Source organism: Vigna umbellata, chromosome 1 (genome assembly GCF_029865625.1).
Source record: "Vigna umbellata cultivar VRB3 chromosome 1, Vumbellata_1.0, whole genome shotgun sequence".
Lineage (NCBI taxonomy): Eukaryota > Viridiplantae > Streptophyta > Magnoliopsida > Fabales > Fabaceae > Vigna > Vigna umbellata.
The window spans coordinates 15288822-15302685 of record NC_142165.1 but is presented as its reverse complement, the minus strand read 5'-3'; the positions used below and the strand labels follow the sequence as shown (position 1 = coordinate 15302685).

At 34.6% G+C, this 13864-nt stretch overlaps 2 protein-coding genes across 5 annotated transcripts; one reads left to right on the top strand and one right to left on the bottom strand.

Annotated features, from left to right (window-relative positions):
- Nucleotides 1–1070: 1070 nt before the first annotated feature.
- LOC124845481 (BTB/POZ domain-containing protein) lies at nucleotides 1071–7533 on the bottom strand. 3 transcript variants are annotated; one of them, XM_047322584.2, is made up of 13 exons: nucleotides 7390–7533; nucleotides 6055–6868; nucleotides 5487–5810; nucleotides 4714–4941; nucleotides 4220–4381; nucleotides 3598–3810; nucleotides 3454–3501; nucleotides 3298–3356; nucleotides 2405–2537; nucleotides 1947–2027; nucleotides 1785–1865; nucleotides 1511–1579; nucleotides 1071–1414 (listed from the first exon to the last, which is right to left on the bottom strand). In XM_047322584.2, exons 2-13 carry the CDS (start codon nucleotides 6844–6846, stop codon nucleotides 1196–1198), a joined length of 2409 nt encoding a protein of 802 aa, XP_047178540.1. In that variant the 5' UTR covers nucleotides 6847–6868; nucleotides 7390–7533; the 3' UTR covers nucleotides 1071–1195. The 3 variants fall into 3 exon arrangements, with proteins under 3 accessions (XP_047178540.1, XP_047178541.1, XP_087953376.1); XM_047322585.2 differs by lacking the exon at nucleotides 7390–7533 and having other exon boundaries at nucleotides 6055–7310; XM_088097250.1 differs by lacking the exons at nucleotides 1071–1414; nucleotides 7390–7533 and having other exon boundaries at nucleotides 1511–1616; nucleotides 6055–7325.
- Nucleotides 7534–10383: 2850 nt separating this feature from the next.
- On the top strand, nucleotides 10384–13112 carry LOC124845483 (catalase-3). 2 transcript variants are annotated; one of them, XM_047322587.2, is made up of 7 exons: nucleotides 10388–10549; nucleotides 10623–10719; nucleotides 10796–11850; nucleotides 11936–12025; nucleotides 12208–12275; nucleotides 12365–12458; nucleotides 12736–13112. In XM_047322587.2, the coding sequence occupies exons 1-7, from the start codon at nucleotides 10535–10537 to the stop codon at nucleotides 12793–12795; spliced, it is 1479 nt and encodes a 492-aa protein (XP_047178543.1). In that variant the 5' UTR covers nucleotides 10388–10534; the 3' UTR covers nucleotides 12796–13112. The 2 variants fall into 2 exon arrangements, with proteins under 2 accessions (XP_087953362.1, XP_047178543.1); XM_088097236.1 differs by lacking the exon at nucleotides 12736–13112 and having other exon boundaries at nucleotides 10384–10549; nucleotides 12365–12726.
- Nucleotides 13113–13864: the final 752 nt, after the last annotated feature.

Here is a 13864-nt window from a genome sequence, read left to right as displayed (position 1 = left end):
CCATTTTGATGGCTTCATCCAACGCCTCATTTCATCTGTTATTTTTTTTTTCATAATTTATTAAGATAAAGATTTATAAGCCATCATATTACTTAATAATCAAGTTATAGAAACTCGTTTATATGTTTACTCTAATGATTGACTTTGTTTGGAAAATTTTGATTTACAACTTAATTTAATTTCAGGTTCCCCTGATGTTAATGTTAATGAGTCCATTACAATTAGAATAAAGTGTTTTACAAAATGAATTCATAACTAGTTTGTTTACCGTCAATTGATGGTGGTATCAACACAGTTATCATATGAAAATAACTGAGATAAGTGCGAAAAAAAAAAGTTTTCAAATCATTGCGATACAAATTGGTGAACGTCAATACATTATCTCTTGATTATTGGACTTCATTTTGGTTCGACAGATCAATATCTGATACGTTTGTTGTGCAACTATCGTATTATAAATTTCACATGTAAAAGTGATATTTCTAATTGTCTATTTTATGTTAATAATACAATTAAAAAATACAACGAGATTTATAATTGTCTATTTTAAGTTAAAAAATACAATTAAAAAATACATCGTGATCTATTGCTATCAATTCCAATATATAGTTTATCAATTTACCTCCATTGTTGACGAAAATCAAAGTTTCTTCTCCAGCTGGTATTTTATTAAGGCCTTGTTCACTTGAGTGGATTTGAGGGAGAGTAATTGAGGGGATTTGAAAATAAATTTTTTTGTTGATTATTTGAGTGAATTTGGAGGTAAATGAGATTGGATTTGGAAGTAAATTTTTTTAATCTGTCACGTCAATCAAATCCTACACTAATTCTCACAAACTTTACTTCCAAATTCATTCTCACTTACCTCCAAATTGACTCAAATAAACAACAAAAAAATTTATTTTCAAATTCTCTCAAATCCCCTCAATTACTCTCCCTCAAATCCACTCAAGTTAACAAGGCCTAAAAGACGTTGCGATGAAGAGCAGCCTCTATGCCTAAGTTTCTTGTAATCAGATATAAAAGATGGAATAAAAAAAGAAGCTACCATTAAATTGTGAAACTTGACCTCTCGAACAACAAACCTTCTTCCATGACTTAGCAAACCATAATGTACACAACGGAAGTGAATTGTATGTATTTTGTTAAAGTATGGTGGTATTGGCATGCTTAACGGTAACGAACCAAAATCGTTTTAAAGGAAGTAGCCATAGAGTTCCAAGTAACAAATGCAGAAATTCCAGGGATTGGTGGCATCGGTGGTGGGTCCAGTGAGAACAACCCGGAAATACCTGAAGGGAAGCAGAGCGTTGGGGCCAACTATGGGCCAAGAGGCAAACTGACCCGGTTTACATACGCTCCGATCATTTTCATGGACCTTCAAATTCGTCCAGCTCTTTCCCTCCTGTGAGCCCTGAAATTTTTACACACCATAACTGGTTAATCTTTCCCTTCAACATGCAACAATATTAAGACAGAAACCCTCCACAGTTCAAGGGGGACTGTTTACCTGAATGTTCCAACATCTGGGGAAGGCCTTGGAACCGTCCTGCCTTAGGGTATAGTAGTTGCACATAAGCTGCATCCATCGATTTTACTCAGAATGTGCATTACATCTAACAGAATGTGCATTACATCTAAGAAGTAAGGATCCATTCAAATTGATAAATGAGGTTGGAGAGTTGCAGTAAAATCCTTAAGCACTTGCTTAAAGCGCATGACCAAATGCGAGTACTATTATTAAATGGTAGTAAACATACATACATAATTAGCATATTGCATACCTGATGATCTTGGCCAAGATCAACCATCCACCAGGTACAATTCTGCCCATTTTCCAAGCGGGGCCCAGCAAAACATGTTCCCTGCGATGGTCACATTAAGTTAGATACCGTACAATAAAATAAGAGTTCAACAGTCAATTGTAGTTAAAATGTTTAGCATACCTGGTAGGTTCTAGAGACCAAAACCTTGGGATCAGTGTATCTTGAGTGGGGGCTGCTTGCTGTTATGGTAATTTTCCTCGGCTGCCACACACAATGTTTAGTTAAGGGAATGCATAAACAGTTCATTCGTAAGACCTTAGCATAACAACTCCTAAAGAGAAGACTTGATTACTCATTCAGTTCCTATACCTATACAATCTCTAGGTTTTAAAGTCTTTGTACCAAGAATGTAATTCCTTTTAGTTCCTACAGATACACTTTTTTAACATGTTTTATCTCTGTACATACGTCTTTTAATCTGCTTTAGTCCCTACAATTTTGGACAATAGGACTTTTAGGGACGAAAACAAGTAGTTTTTAGGAATGAAAAGTAAACAACGAAGATTGTATATGATATAGACCATATAAGTTATTAAACCAAATAAAAATGAGGGGGGAGAGATAAATTAGAATTCTACCTCTGCCAAAAGAGGATTAACCCAAGGGTGTTCACCATAGGATGTGCCAGCAAAGTACAGAACTCCGTGGTCATCTCCATCGCAAATATACTGGAGTTCCTTATAACTGGACCGTCTATGTTGGAATCGAACACTATAATGAAAGGTAGAGTAAGCTAACTATTGTTAGACGTGTTCTTCTCTAGGAAAAGAAAAATATGAGAATAATTCATAACGTAAATAGAAAAGTGATTAGTCACAACTTAAAAGTTCAAAAACTTATAAAGCAAGCCAAAAACTCCAAATACTCCCAAATTGTTACCCAAGTATCCCATTTCGGATAAGAACGCCAATTTAATTTAGAAATACTTAGAAAACCCTAAATGGCCAAGAAACTAACGAGTACCTTGTATATACCATCCTTATATCATATACTTATATGGTATATTCATTTGAAGTTTTCCACTGTCCACCCTTCTAATATTCCTTTCCCATATCCATTATTATATCCCTACTCCAAACTCGCCAGCATGGGCCCTAGAACGGCTATTTGGAGGAGGAAAACAAGGATGAAAAAAGAGGAAGGGAAGAGTACGAAGCTTGAGAGAGAGACTGTGTCACCCAATAGATTATGTCATCAAATTCTTGTATGGATCTTGAATAGAAATCCCCTCTATAATCCAAGTAAACCTATAAGTTTGTTTTAAAAATATGAGAATAACCCAGAATTATGAATCCATATTCATAATACCTTATTTAATAGGATTACAGATGATTTCTCAACCAAATAAGCTATTGTTATTTTCTACAGAGGCTACAGCCTAGATGCTGAAACGTTATACAACCAAAGTCCACTGCATGACTTAAAAGTCCCCCAATGAAGAAGCTGAGGCAAACTAAAGTGAAGAACTTACTTCTCTTCGTTTTCTAGCCCTGCCAGCCCGCATTTAACAAAATTGATTGCTTCATTAACCTGTAACAAATAAAATAAAAAATAGTTATTCAAAATAAGATTTACACAAATCACATTACACTTACAGCCTCAATTGATTCAAAGACAGCAAACTTACAAGATTTTGGAAAACAGGGATATGCTGACCAATGTTGCTATTCTGCAACTGCAAATTAATTACACAAATATAACATTATAGTTAGAACAACTAAATACTATTGTGTAAGGTGTTCATAGGTATCTCAATGCAGAGATTACCAACCTTCTCAAGTAAGGAATATTGTAGCAGTGGAAATCTCACGAACGGCAACAAGTCATGGACTAACTGAAGCCTCTCACCAAAAAGGAGTTCGGGTCTTGAATTTACTATTAACGCATCCACCACTTCCCACCCAAACAACTCTTTAGAATTCATGCCAAACATTAGAATTGCATTAAGAACTTTCTCTTCAGACGTTACTGTCAGATCCGGATGCTGCAAAATCCAAATATAGATCAAGAAATTATCAGTCAGATGACCTCATATTACAAAATTAGACCCACTGGAACAGACAATTTTGCTGATGAATAACTTATATCTAATCTAGTATTCAGGGGTTTGGAACAGAAATTTATTGTTTCGAATGAGAGAAGTTATATCTACAATTTTCATATAAAACAGCTATGGCCTCCTCAAAATTTCATACGCAGAAATTCAGTAAAATCATGTTTTTAACTTCAATGGCATGTATAGATAAGTAGATCTTCAATCCTTTATTCTTTATGCCACGCTACTAACAAAACTTTTCTGCTTTACATTAAGCCAATGTAGATGCATGACCTCTTGGATATTATCGGCATTACTTGAATTTACCAAAAAATGAGCAACTTGACAAGAAACACACCTTAATGATATTGACTAAAGTTGTCTCATCTAACAAAACAAAGTCAGTACTCGCACTGGTATAATAGTCAAAGTTCATGGAAATTCTCCTCTGCAATGATTCTTTAATAAGTCGGCACGATGGGATTGATGAAACCACTTGGAGGAGTGGACATACAGAGTCCTGCAACAAAGTTCAATGGTTAGCTTCAAAGGCCACGGTATTATTAGTAGCCAAATTTGTCTGCTTCCTCCATTCAATTTGTGTGTAACAGAAAAACTTTGTTGTATGACCTTCACCCAATAGAAGAACTTCATCCCTGCATATAATATGTTGACGAGAAGTATCAATATCTTAGAATTGATTACTATAAAATGTATCTCTTCTTTTGTTTTCACAACTCCAAAACCGCAACTCTCTTCTCCAAACAGTTAGTTCAAGTGGCATCCACAGGATAAATGATTCTAACTTCCAAATAAGTACTGATTTCCGTTGAGTGAAGATTACCAAACTACCTCTGAGAGACATTCTAAAAGCATTTTGCAGCATTCTTGTTGAAGAAAAGTCACTCCAAATTGATCAGCTAATAAAAGGAGTTGGAGCAACAAAGCACCAGAGTCTATAACTTTGTCATGCAATTGCCCATCATATAAACAGTCAAGCATAGCCCTGAAAGCTTCTGGTGGCACATCCCTTAAAGTAACCTCCGAGGAAACGCTTTCACTCATTCCATTTGTGAACATCTGATAAAATAACGGGATCTTTAACTAATAGCTCAAATTGACAGTTGCAAAAATACATAACCACCGGGTAAAACTAGCATAGTTGTTACTTGCATAAATAGAAATTTATGATGCATAAAGATAAGACAAATACTTGTTTAAATTGCATTGCAAAGACACAAGTAGAACACACTGGTCATTGAAGAAATTTACAACAGTATTGAGGTGTACATTAATTAGCTTCACAAAATTAAATTTGTAACAAGGCATGTTGATTCTGAGTAACTTGATTTAATACTAAACATGAAAATCGTTTTACTAACTTGATTGAATTTGTAGTCATTCCTTAGACCTCAGAAAGTCAAGTTGTTACCAGAAGATATACCTCCACTGTAGAAAAAATAACTTAAGAGACTTGGAAACACTTTTTCAATTTCATCCATAAAAGTAGAAACTTAATCTCTAAGCAAATAAATATTAATTCTTTGAATCTTAAAAAACCACCCCCAGAGGGAGGAGATGGCATCTAACATTAAATCTGACGAAAGATTGTGAAATTGGCTCACCCGAGCAAAGGGGATACTCCATAAGCTGAGAACAATTTTATGTGCTTGTGCAATGAGCCCATAACTCTCAATGTAGATGCTTACGTCGCTGAACTGGCCGGTTAATTTCAATTGTTTCAATTGATGAATGCTGATAGGAAGTGACGGCAAAGTTGAACAATGAGGTCGGATAGATGGATAGGTTAGCTCCACATTCTTTCCCGTGTCCAACCACTTCTTATCTAGCTTTAACCGTTCCATGGTCTCTTCACACTGCTTCACCAGTGGCATCACTTCAAACTGTATACTTAAAGCCCTCAAAGAACCAAGTTGTTCCCGTGGAATCTACATGATACAAAGACGCAACTACCTTAAGAATATAAATATCAAAAGGAATTTAACGGGTACAATACAACACATCAAATTAAATTAAAATCACCAAAAAAGAAGTAAGATAACCAGTTCGACAAAGTCACAAAATTACCATGGTAATAATAAAAAATAAACATGAATATACACAGAAAACTGAAGATCTCAATTTCCAAGTTTAACATCAACAATAGCAAATACAAAACTAATAAGGTATTACCTGGGTCCAGCCCACGTAGATGTAGTGAAGCAGTGCATGGAAAAGCGGATACGGTACAGTAGGTATGTTGATGACAAATGAGGAGGAGCACACAGGAAAGTTTCCAGATGCAGCTAAAATTGCCTTGTGAGAAGGAACGGGCTTCTGCTCTTCACCAACTATGAATAACACATCAGACAAGTCCCAACTCTCGAGGAAATTTTTTAGCCCCCATTTGTCATAATCCATGTGTTTGTAATTGAAAGAGTCTGCTGCATCAAGCTCTTCCTCTACTTGATAATCACCAAAAACAACATGCTTCGAAAGGGGCATATGAGTGTGCGTTAAGGACAAGACATTTACATTTCTATACTTCACATGTTTGTCCCAGCTGCTGAGGCCAATATACTGAACATTACAATTGGGACAAGAATCTAACCACTGGAAAACAACATCCTGGAAAGGGTATTTGCCGTTGCCTATGCTAATCAAGCCATCGTAGATGCTGATCCAGTAACTCTGAAATGAGGAGGAGCAGCAAAGGCCAACTCCTACGACATCGACAACAGTTTTTCCATTGACCTCAATTCTGAGTCGGCGATTCCTGTGACTCCCCAATATGATTGTGTAGTGAGGACTGCTATCTCTTTTATAATGGTAGCCCTGGCTTCCCACATTCTCTCGGAAAACCAGGGTAACATCATTGCAGGCGAATGCTTCAAAGGCCACACAACCTCGACCTGCTTCCCGGAATTTCAAATCCTCTCTCCAGGCGCACTCGAATGGCGGCACGGTCAGAAACATGGCCGACATGTTTATTCCTCGACACCGAACACTAGCAACCAATATGCAATATTGTATGTTTAAAAGTAGGGAAGGGATGAGTAATGTAATTTTGGAGTATGAGAAGGAATGAGAACAGTTAACTACAATTTATAACAGATGGAGATATGTGAAACAAACATCACTATCTGAATAAAAGATAAATTGCCAGAAACAGGCTACTAGAAGCTTTCAGACTTGACCCCAAACAAATAATAAAGGCAGAAGAAACAAGGAAAATAGAAATAGAAGGAGTTGTTGGGTGGATGAATGGATCTCATTCTCAATCCTACGCCACATCCTTATCCAAACAAATACAAACTAAAAGCACGAAATATCTATGCTGACTAAGATCCTCGTAAGGAAAATGAACAAAAATGATTTCGGAAACATCACTGATTGTCATGTTGTGCGTATCTTTGCCTGATTGGACATGAGTAGGACCATCCTCGTCAGCTAATTGCTCGGTCTCAGCCTCGCCATTCATATTTCACATCAAAACTTTGATTATTAATTTGTTAAAACAAAAATTACCTTCCGTACTGTTAAATCGCCATGGATTTCTCTTATTGTGCCATGGCACCGTCGCGAAATAAATCACCCTGCCTCTGGCTGTGGCTGTGAGTTGTGGATCATTTCCTAACCTCACACCCAAAGCTATCCCCAACCGTTACCTCTTCACCTGTTATGTCCTGTCAGATCTCGATCATCTCATCTTTTCATAAATTAATTATCATTAATTATCAACGCATTTTAATTACTATTACAAAGTAAACATATTCGTTAAGGCGTGTTGTTTTCTTATAACAAAAATAATAAAATTACGATTATAAAAATAAATATAAATAATTTTTATAATTTATTTTGTAGATAATTCGTTTTAAAATATGAATATATAAAAACAGTTAAATTTTAAAAAAATGTTCAAAAATATAATTAATAAAAAATATTAAAAAATCATTATTTCTTAAAGTGTAAAAATGAAAATATGTTTATATAAGAGTTTCTTTTATATAATGACTAATGGAAACCATGTCCTTACATTCATAAGTTATATTGTATTCACTCTTTTTTATTATAATAAAAAAAATGTTATAATATAACTATTATATTAAAAATAATTGATTAAGTTTAAAAGTATATTTATAAAATTTAAAAGATAAAATAATAAAATAAAATATATTGATAAATGATCAAATGGAGAAAGAAGTGTGTATACTAAAATAATTATTACAAAATATTTATAAAAGTAAATTAAAAAATACTTACAAAACTTAAAAAATAAAATATATTAATAAAACACAAAATTATTCAACACTAAAATAATAATTATAAAAAAAATCATATTTATATATAACTATAGATATTGATAAATTATTATGATCAATTTAGGGTTGTTCTTTGTATCATTTTGTGATTTAATATTGACTTATGATAGTTATAATACTTGTTATTTTATACTTTGACTACTTTACTCATTTAGTCAACCTATCATTTGAATCGTTTAATGAAAGTACTCCTCTAGTAAAGATATTCAACATTTAGTTTCAAGAGTTGACTTTGACTTGTCTAATGTTGATACTTTTCTAGTTCTTTGTTGTGTTTGCGTTAACTTGTCTAACGTTCCTCCTTTGATTCGTCTATTATCTGTTGTAATCTATTGACTTGTTATGTTATACTAATTTGTTTGGTCAACATACTTATCTATGAGTTTAACTTAGTTTACACTGTTTGAGTCATTATGTGGAATAATTGTCTAGTTACTTAAGGTATTGGATGACCTTGGTCGTCTAGTGAGCTTGTCATTTAATAGCTTTAGTTATATGGTCTAACTTTTGACTTATCTAATCAACACTTCTGACTAGGTTCATGTAATTTTTATTTTCTTTCTTGTTTGCTCTACTATTCAAGTATCATATTTTATGTATTGATGTTGCTTTTGCTATACTTTGCTTAAACTTTTTGAACAAACATTAATTGAACAAATATATGTAAATAATCACATTGAGAACATTTAATTACACGAGTCGTCTATTAGGTATCTATTATTGTATAATGAAGTCTCTGATATAGTTTGTCCATTCTCTCTTTAGTTTAGTCATTGTCTAAATATATTGTCTAATCATTATTAGCTTAACTGAATAATTGTATTATTAACTTAATTTTCATGTTTAATTATAAATTTTGTTATTTTCAAAATCTATGTACTGTCAAGCTCATCTAATGGAGTTTTTCAACATCTAATACTAACACCATGGTTGGAAGGATCGAAGAAAAACAACTCACAAAAAATAATACTTTGGAATATAATATTAAATATTTCTTCTTCTCATTTAGTTTTGTAAAAATGTAAATAACTTGTATAAAATTATTTTCCTTTTGTAAAAAATAAAATCATAAGAAGACTTGCACTTGGGTCTCGTCTAAGTCAAGCCGAGGACACACACTTAATCAAAGACTGCATAGTGAAATATTCATGAAGCTACAAACATGAATCAATGGCTAAGTTTCAAATATTTCAAAATAACAATAATTGTCCAATGTGTACTCTTTTTCTACATTTTAGAATTTTAAACGTGGTGAAGTATAATTGTTTTTAATCTAACATTGTTTGGATCATGAAGTGCAAGGGGCTTGCTTATACATCTATGAATAAGATCCTTAGAACAAATTTAGAAACATAAGGTCACAACATAATTATAGACAAAGCTAAAAAACATGTCCAAGATGAAATTTGTGATTAATAGTTTATATCTAAATCAAAGCATTGTTTTCATTACATATTGAAAATATATTCTCTAAATAAAATTACACTAAATAAATGTATTATTAAATAAATGCTATTAAGAATATAATTTTTCTTTAAATCTTGTACATAATTTACCAAATAGGAGAAGCATCATTCATTATATTTTTTTAATGAGAAATTATGATTATTATTTTTCTTAAGTAATAATAGTCTATGAATTATATTAATTTGAAAAAAATAAAAATATATAATTATTTAAAATATTATTTGTATATTCATTATTAATGTGTTGACACGTGCTTATTTTTTTTATTGATTGTATTTAATAATTTTACATTTTTTTTGTAAAATTAATAATTTTAAATATAATTATGAGAAAAAAAATTCAAGTTGCTTTAATTTTTATTATATATATGGTAGTTACTTTATTAAATATATACTTTTTTCAGGTTTAGAGTTGAAGATATCTCATAAATTAAACGTTTACAAATCATTTATTAATATTATTATTTAATTTTAAGATTATTTACAGGTTTTAAATTTCTTATTTATAAGATTATTATTTATACTCATGATATGTTTAGTGTAATTATTTCCTATAAGATCAGTAAACATAATGGCCATAATATTACATATTAACAATAAATTAGTATCGACAATAGATAGGAAAGAAAGAAACTAAGAGGATAAGTAGGTGAACTGAAAAGAGGGAAAAGCGGTTGCCGTATAAAATTGTGCCCATAGACTCGTAAAATGTTATTAACATTATTTTATGATTTATCCATCTTATACGGAGACGATTAATGATGATAAGTATTGGAGCTAGAAACAAGGAAAATAAAATCAAATACAGTCAGTGTGACCAATACACACCAAATTCCACTCATCTTCATCTCCGTCTCGCTCTGATCCTGTTTCCTCTCGGGAGCCATGGATCCCTACAAGGTTTGTTTTTCTTTCATTTTACATTGTATTTTGATATTCAAATTTGAGCTTTATCTTTTTCTTTTCCATGTAGAATCGCCCATCAAGCGCTTTCAATTCTCACATCTGGACCACTAATTCCGGTGCCCCCATTTGGAACAATAACTCGTCGCTCACGGTTGGATCAAGAGGTACATATTGCTTTCATCCAATTAAGTTCAATCCAATTGTACTGAATGAATAAATGATCCGAAATTGTTTGAGAAGGTCCAATTCTTCTGGAGGATTATCATCTGGTGGAGAAGCTTGCAAATTTCGACAGGGAAAGGATCCCTGAGCGAGTCGTCCATGCGAGGGGAGCCAGCGCAAAGGGTTTCTTTGAAGTCACGCATGACATCTCTCACCTCACCTGTGCTGACTTCCTTCGCGCTCCTGGAGTTCAGACTCCCCTCATCGTCCGCTTCTCCACCGTCATCCACGAGCGTGGCAGCCCTGAAACCTTGAGGGATCCCAGAGGATTTGCCGTCAAATTTTACACCAGAGAGGGTAACTTCGACCTCGTCGGAAACAACTTCCCCGTCTTTTTCGTCCGTGATGGCCTCAAGTTCCCCGACATGGTCCATGCTCTGAAACCCAATCCCAAGTCCCACATCCAGGAGAATTGGAGGATCCTCGATTTCTTCTCCCACCATCCCGAAAGCCTTCACATGTTCTCCTTCTTATTCGACGACGTAGGTATCCCCCAGGATTACAGGCACATGGATGGTTTTGGTGTCAACACATATACGCTCATCAGCAAAGCTGGCAAGCCTCACTATGTCAAATTCCATTGGAAAGCCACCTGTGGTGAAAAGTGTCTCTTGGATGAGGAGGCCATCAGAGTTGGAGGATCCAACCATAGTCATGCCACCCAAGACCTTTACGATTCAATTGCTGCTGGAAACTATCCTGAGTGGAAACTTTATATCCAAACAATGGATCCTGAACACGAAGACAGATTTGACTTTGACCCACTTGATGTAACTAAGATCTGGCCTGAGGATGTTTTGCCCCTCCAGCCGGTTGGCCGCATGGTCTTGAATAAGAACATCGATAACTTCTTTGCCGAGAACGAACAACTTGCATTTTGCCCTGCCATTGTTGTCCCTGGCGTTTACTACTCCGATGATAAATTGCTTCAGACTCGGATATTCTCCTATGCCGATAGTCAGAGACACAGACTTGGTCCCAATTATCTGCAGATTCCTGCTAATGCACCCAAGTGTGCCCATCACAACAATCACCATGAAGGTTTCATGAATTTCATGCACAGGGATGAAGAGGTAAATTATTCCACCGTGGTATTTCAACTTATTCTTTTCTTGTTTCCATTTCCCTCCATAACGATTGATCACTACTGGTTCATAGGTCAATTACTTCCCTTCAAGGTTTGATCCTGTTCGGCATGCAGAAAGGGTTCCCGTTCCTCCTCGAAGCCTAGATGGGAAGCGTGAAAAGGTTAGTTTTCCTTAGGTATAAAGGTTGAGACTGTGTTTATTTGTATTACATAGATTGTTCCTAGAAGAGCTTACTAATTACATTTCTATTCAACAAATTATAAGATTTAGAAAAGTGCTTATTAAACCTTTAAAACTCGCTTTCATTTGTGAATAACCGTGTTAACATCTTGCTTTTTCCAGTGTATGATTGAGAAGGAGAACAACTTTAAGCAACCTGGAGAGAGATACCGATCCTGGGCCTCTGACAGGTTCCTTTCATAAATTACTGGTAGGATCCATATGAGATACTTTTGGCTTGTCTACTGATGGAGCTTTCTTTTCTATTTTCTGACTTCAGGCAAGAAAGATTTCTCCGCCGATGGGTTGATGCTTTGTCTGAGCCACGTGTCACCCACGAAATCCGCAGCATCTGGATATCATACTGGTCTCAGGCGAGTTATTCGTACACCCTTATTGCTACTGTAAACAATGTGCCCAATTTCTCCCTTATTCATTTCATGTGACATTTAGTCATGTGATGGGGCGTTAAACAGGGTGTAATGGTTTGATCCTACACTTTGTTGTACTCTTCCCGGTTATCATACCCCTTCCTCTTTTCCACTTACCCATGGGACCACAATATATATTGTGTGCCCCTTGAACTGAAAAGAGCGTAAATCCGCATTTGGGGTTCTCACGTGATATTTTATGGATGGTATTGCTGCGCAGGCTGATCGTTCTCTTGGACAAAAGATAGCATCTCATCTGAATTTGAAGCCAAGCATCTAAGATTGGCGGTGACGACACGAGCTTCTAAGAGTTGCAGATGCAGGAAAAATTGAGAAGTTTGTGGCGCTGTAATAGTTTCAAAGGACTGGTTATTACAGTATTATATGGTATATTGCTTGTTTCACGAACTCAACTTCTTGACTTGTTTCCACGCAATAATACAAGTCCATTGTGACATGGTGAAGATCTGCACGACCCACTGTTTCACAAGACCTTTTCGCTGGCATCTAATATTTCTGAAAAACTTATATGACTTGTTTATTAAAAAAAAAATTCACAAGCTTATATTTCCAATTTCTCTCTTTTATATTTTTAAACTATTAAGAATTCTTTTCAATATTTTCCATTATATATATGATGCTAGGGTGGATGTAGAATAAATCTTCTCTTTGGCTCAGGTTAAAGCGTGGACTTGGTTAGCGCACAAATTCTATAAGACACTTCTCATATTTTGAATGGTATCTTTGTTCTTTTATCTGAATAAGATCAATAGGGTAACAACACAAGGGAATAGTGAATGAAGGTAAGATATGTCCAAACAATACACTTTAAGCATGCAATTGTATTTGTATTGTTTTTGTATTGTTCGGGGGGGGGAACAAAGGTGGTAGGGAAGGGTGAACTGAGAACCTAGGTCAGTCTTATGTATATTGTTGGTAATGTTCTGCTCTGATGAAGTAAGGAAAGCAATATAATACTGAACCTTAAAGGCGCAAAACATCTCTGCAAGGAAGCTAACATGAATATGAAGCCAACATTACTATCAATGGAAGAAATTCCATTCTACTTATTTGCACATCAAATGGAATTTCCCAAAGCAGGAAATCAATTGCCAGAGAAATTGTGGCAGGGACAACAACATTACTATCAATGGAAGAAATTGCATTCTACTTATTTGCACATCAAATGGAATTTCCCAAAGCAGGAAATCAATTGCCAGAGAAATTGTGGCAGGGACAACAACATAAAGGTTACAAACACTCTAACTTCAATTCCTGACTTGCGGAGAATAAGTTGGAGGTCAAAAGGCCAAAAAGAATTAACAATACTTTAGTGCATTTTGAATTTT

What these genes read in the sequence shown, in the direction of transcription:
- LOC124845481 (XM_047322584.2), bottom strand. Translation starts at nt 6,846, where the DNA reads ATGTCGGCCATGTTTCTGACCGTGCCGCCATTCGAGTGCGCCTGGAGA. An exon ending in TCTACGTGGGCTGGACCCAG is followed by an intron (nt 5,811 to 6,054) that starts GTAATACCTTAT and finishes TGTATCATGTAG; the next exon opens with ATTCCACGGGAACAACTTGG. An exon ending in GGGCTAGAAAACGAAGAGAA is followed by an intron (nt 2,538 to 3,297) that starts GTAAGTTCTTCA and finishes CTTTCATTATAG; the next exon opens with TGTTCGATTCCAACATAGAC.
- LOC124845483 (XM_088097236.1), top strand. An exon ending in TAGATGGGAAGCGTGAAAAG is followed by an intron (nt 12,026 to 12,207) that starts GTTAGTTTTCCT and finishes TGCTTTTTCCAG; the next exon opens with TGTATGATTGAGAAGGAGAA. An exon ending in CGATCCTGGGCCTCTGACAG is followed by an intron (nt 12,276 to 12,364) that starts GTTCCTTTCATA and finishes TTCTGACTTCAG; the next exon opens with GCAAGAAAGATTTCTCCGCC.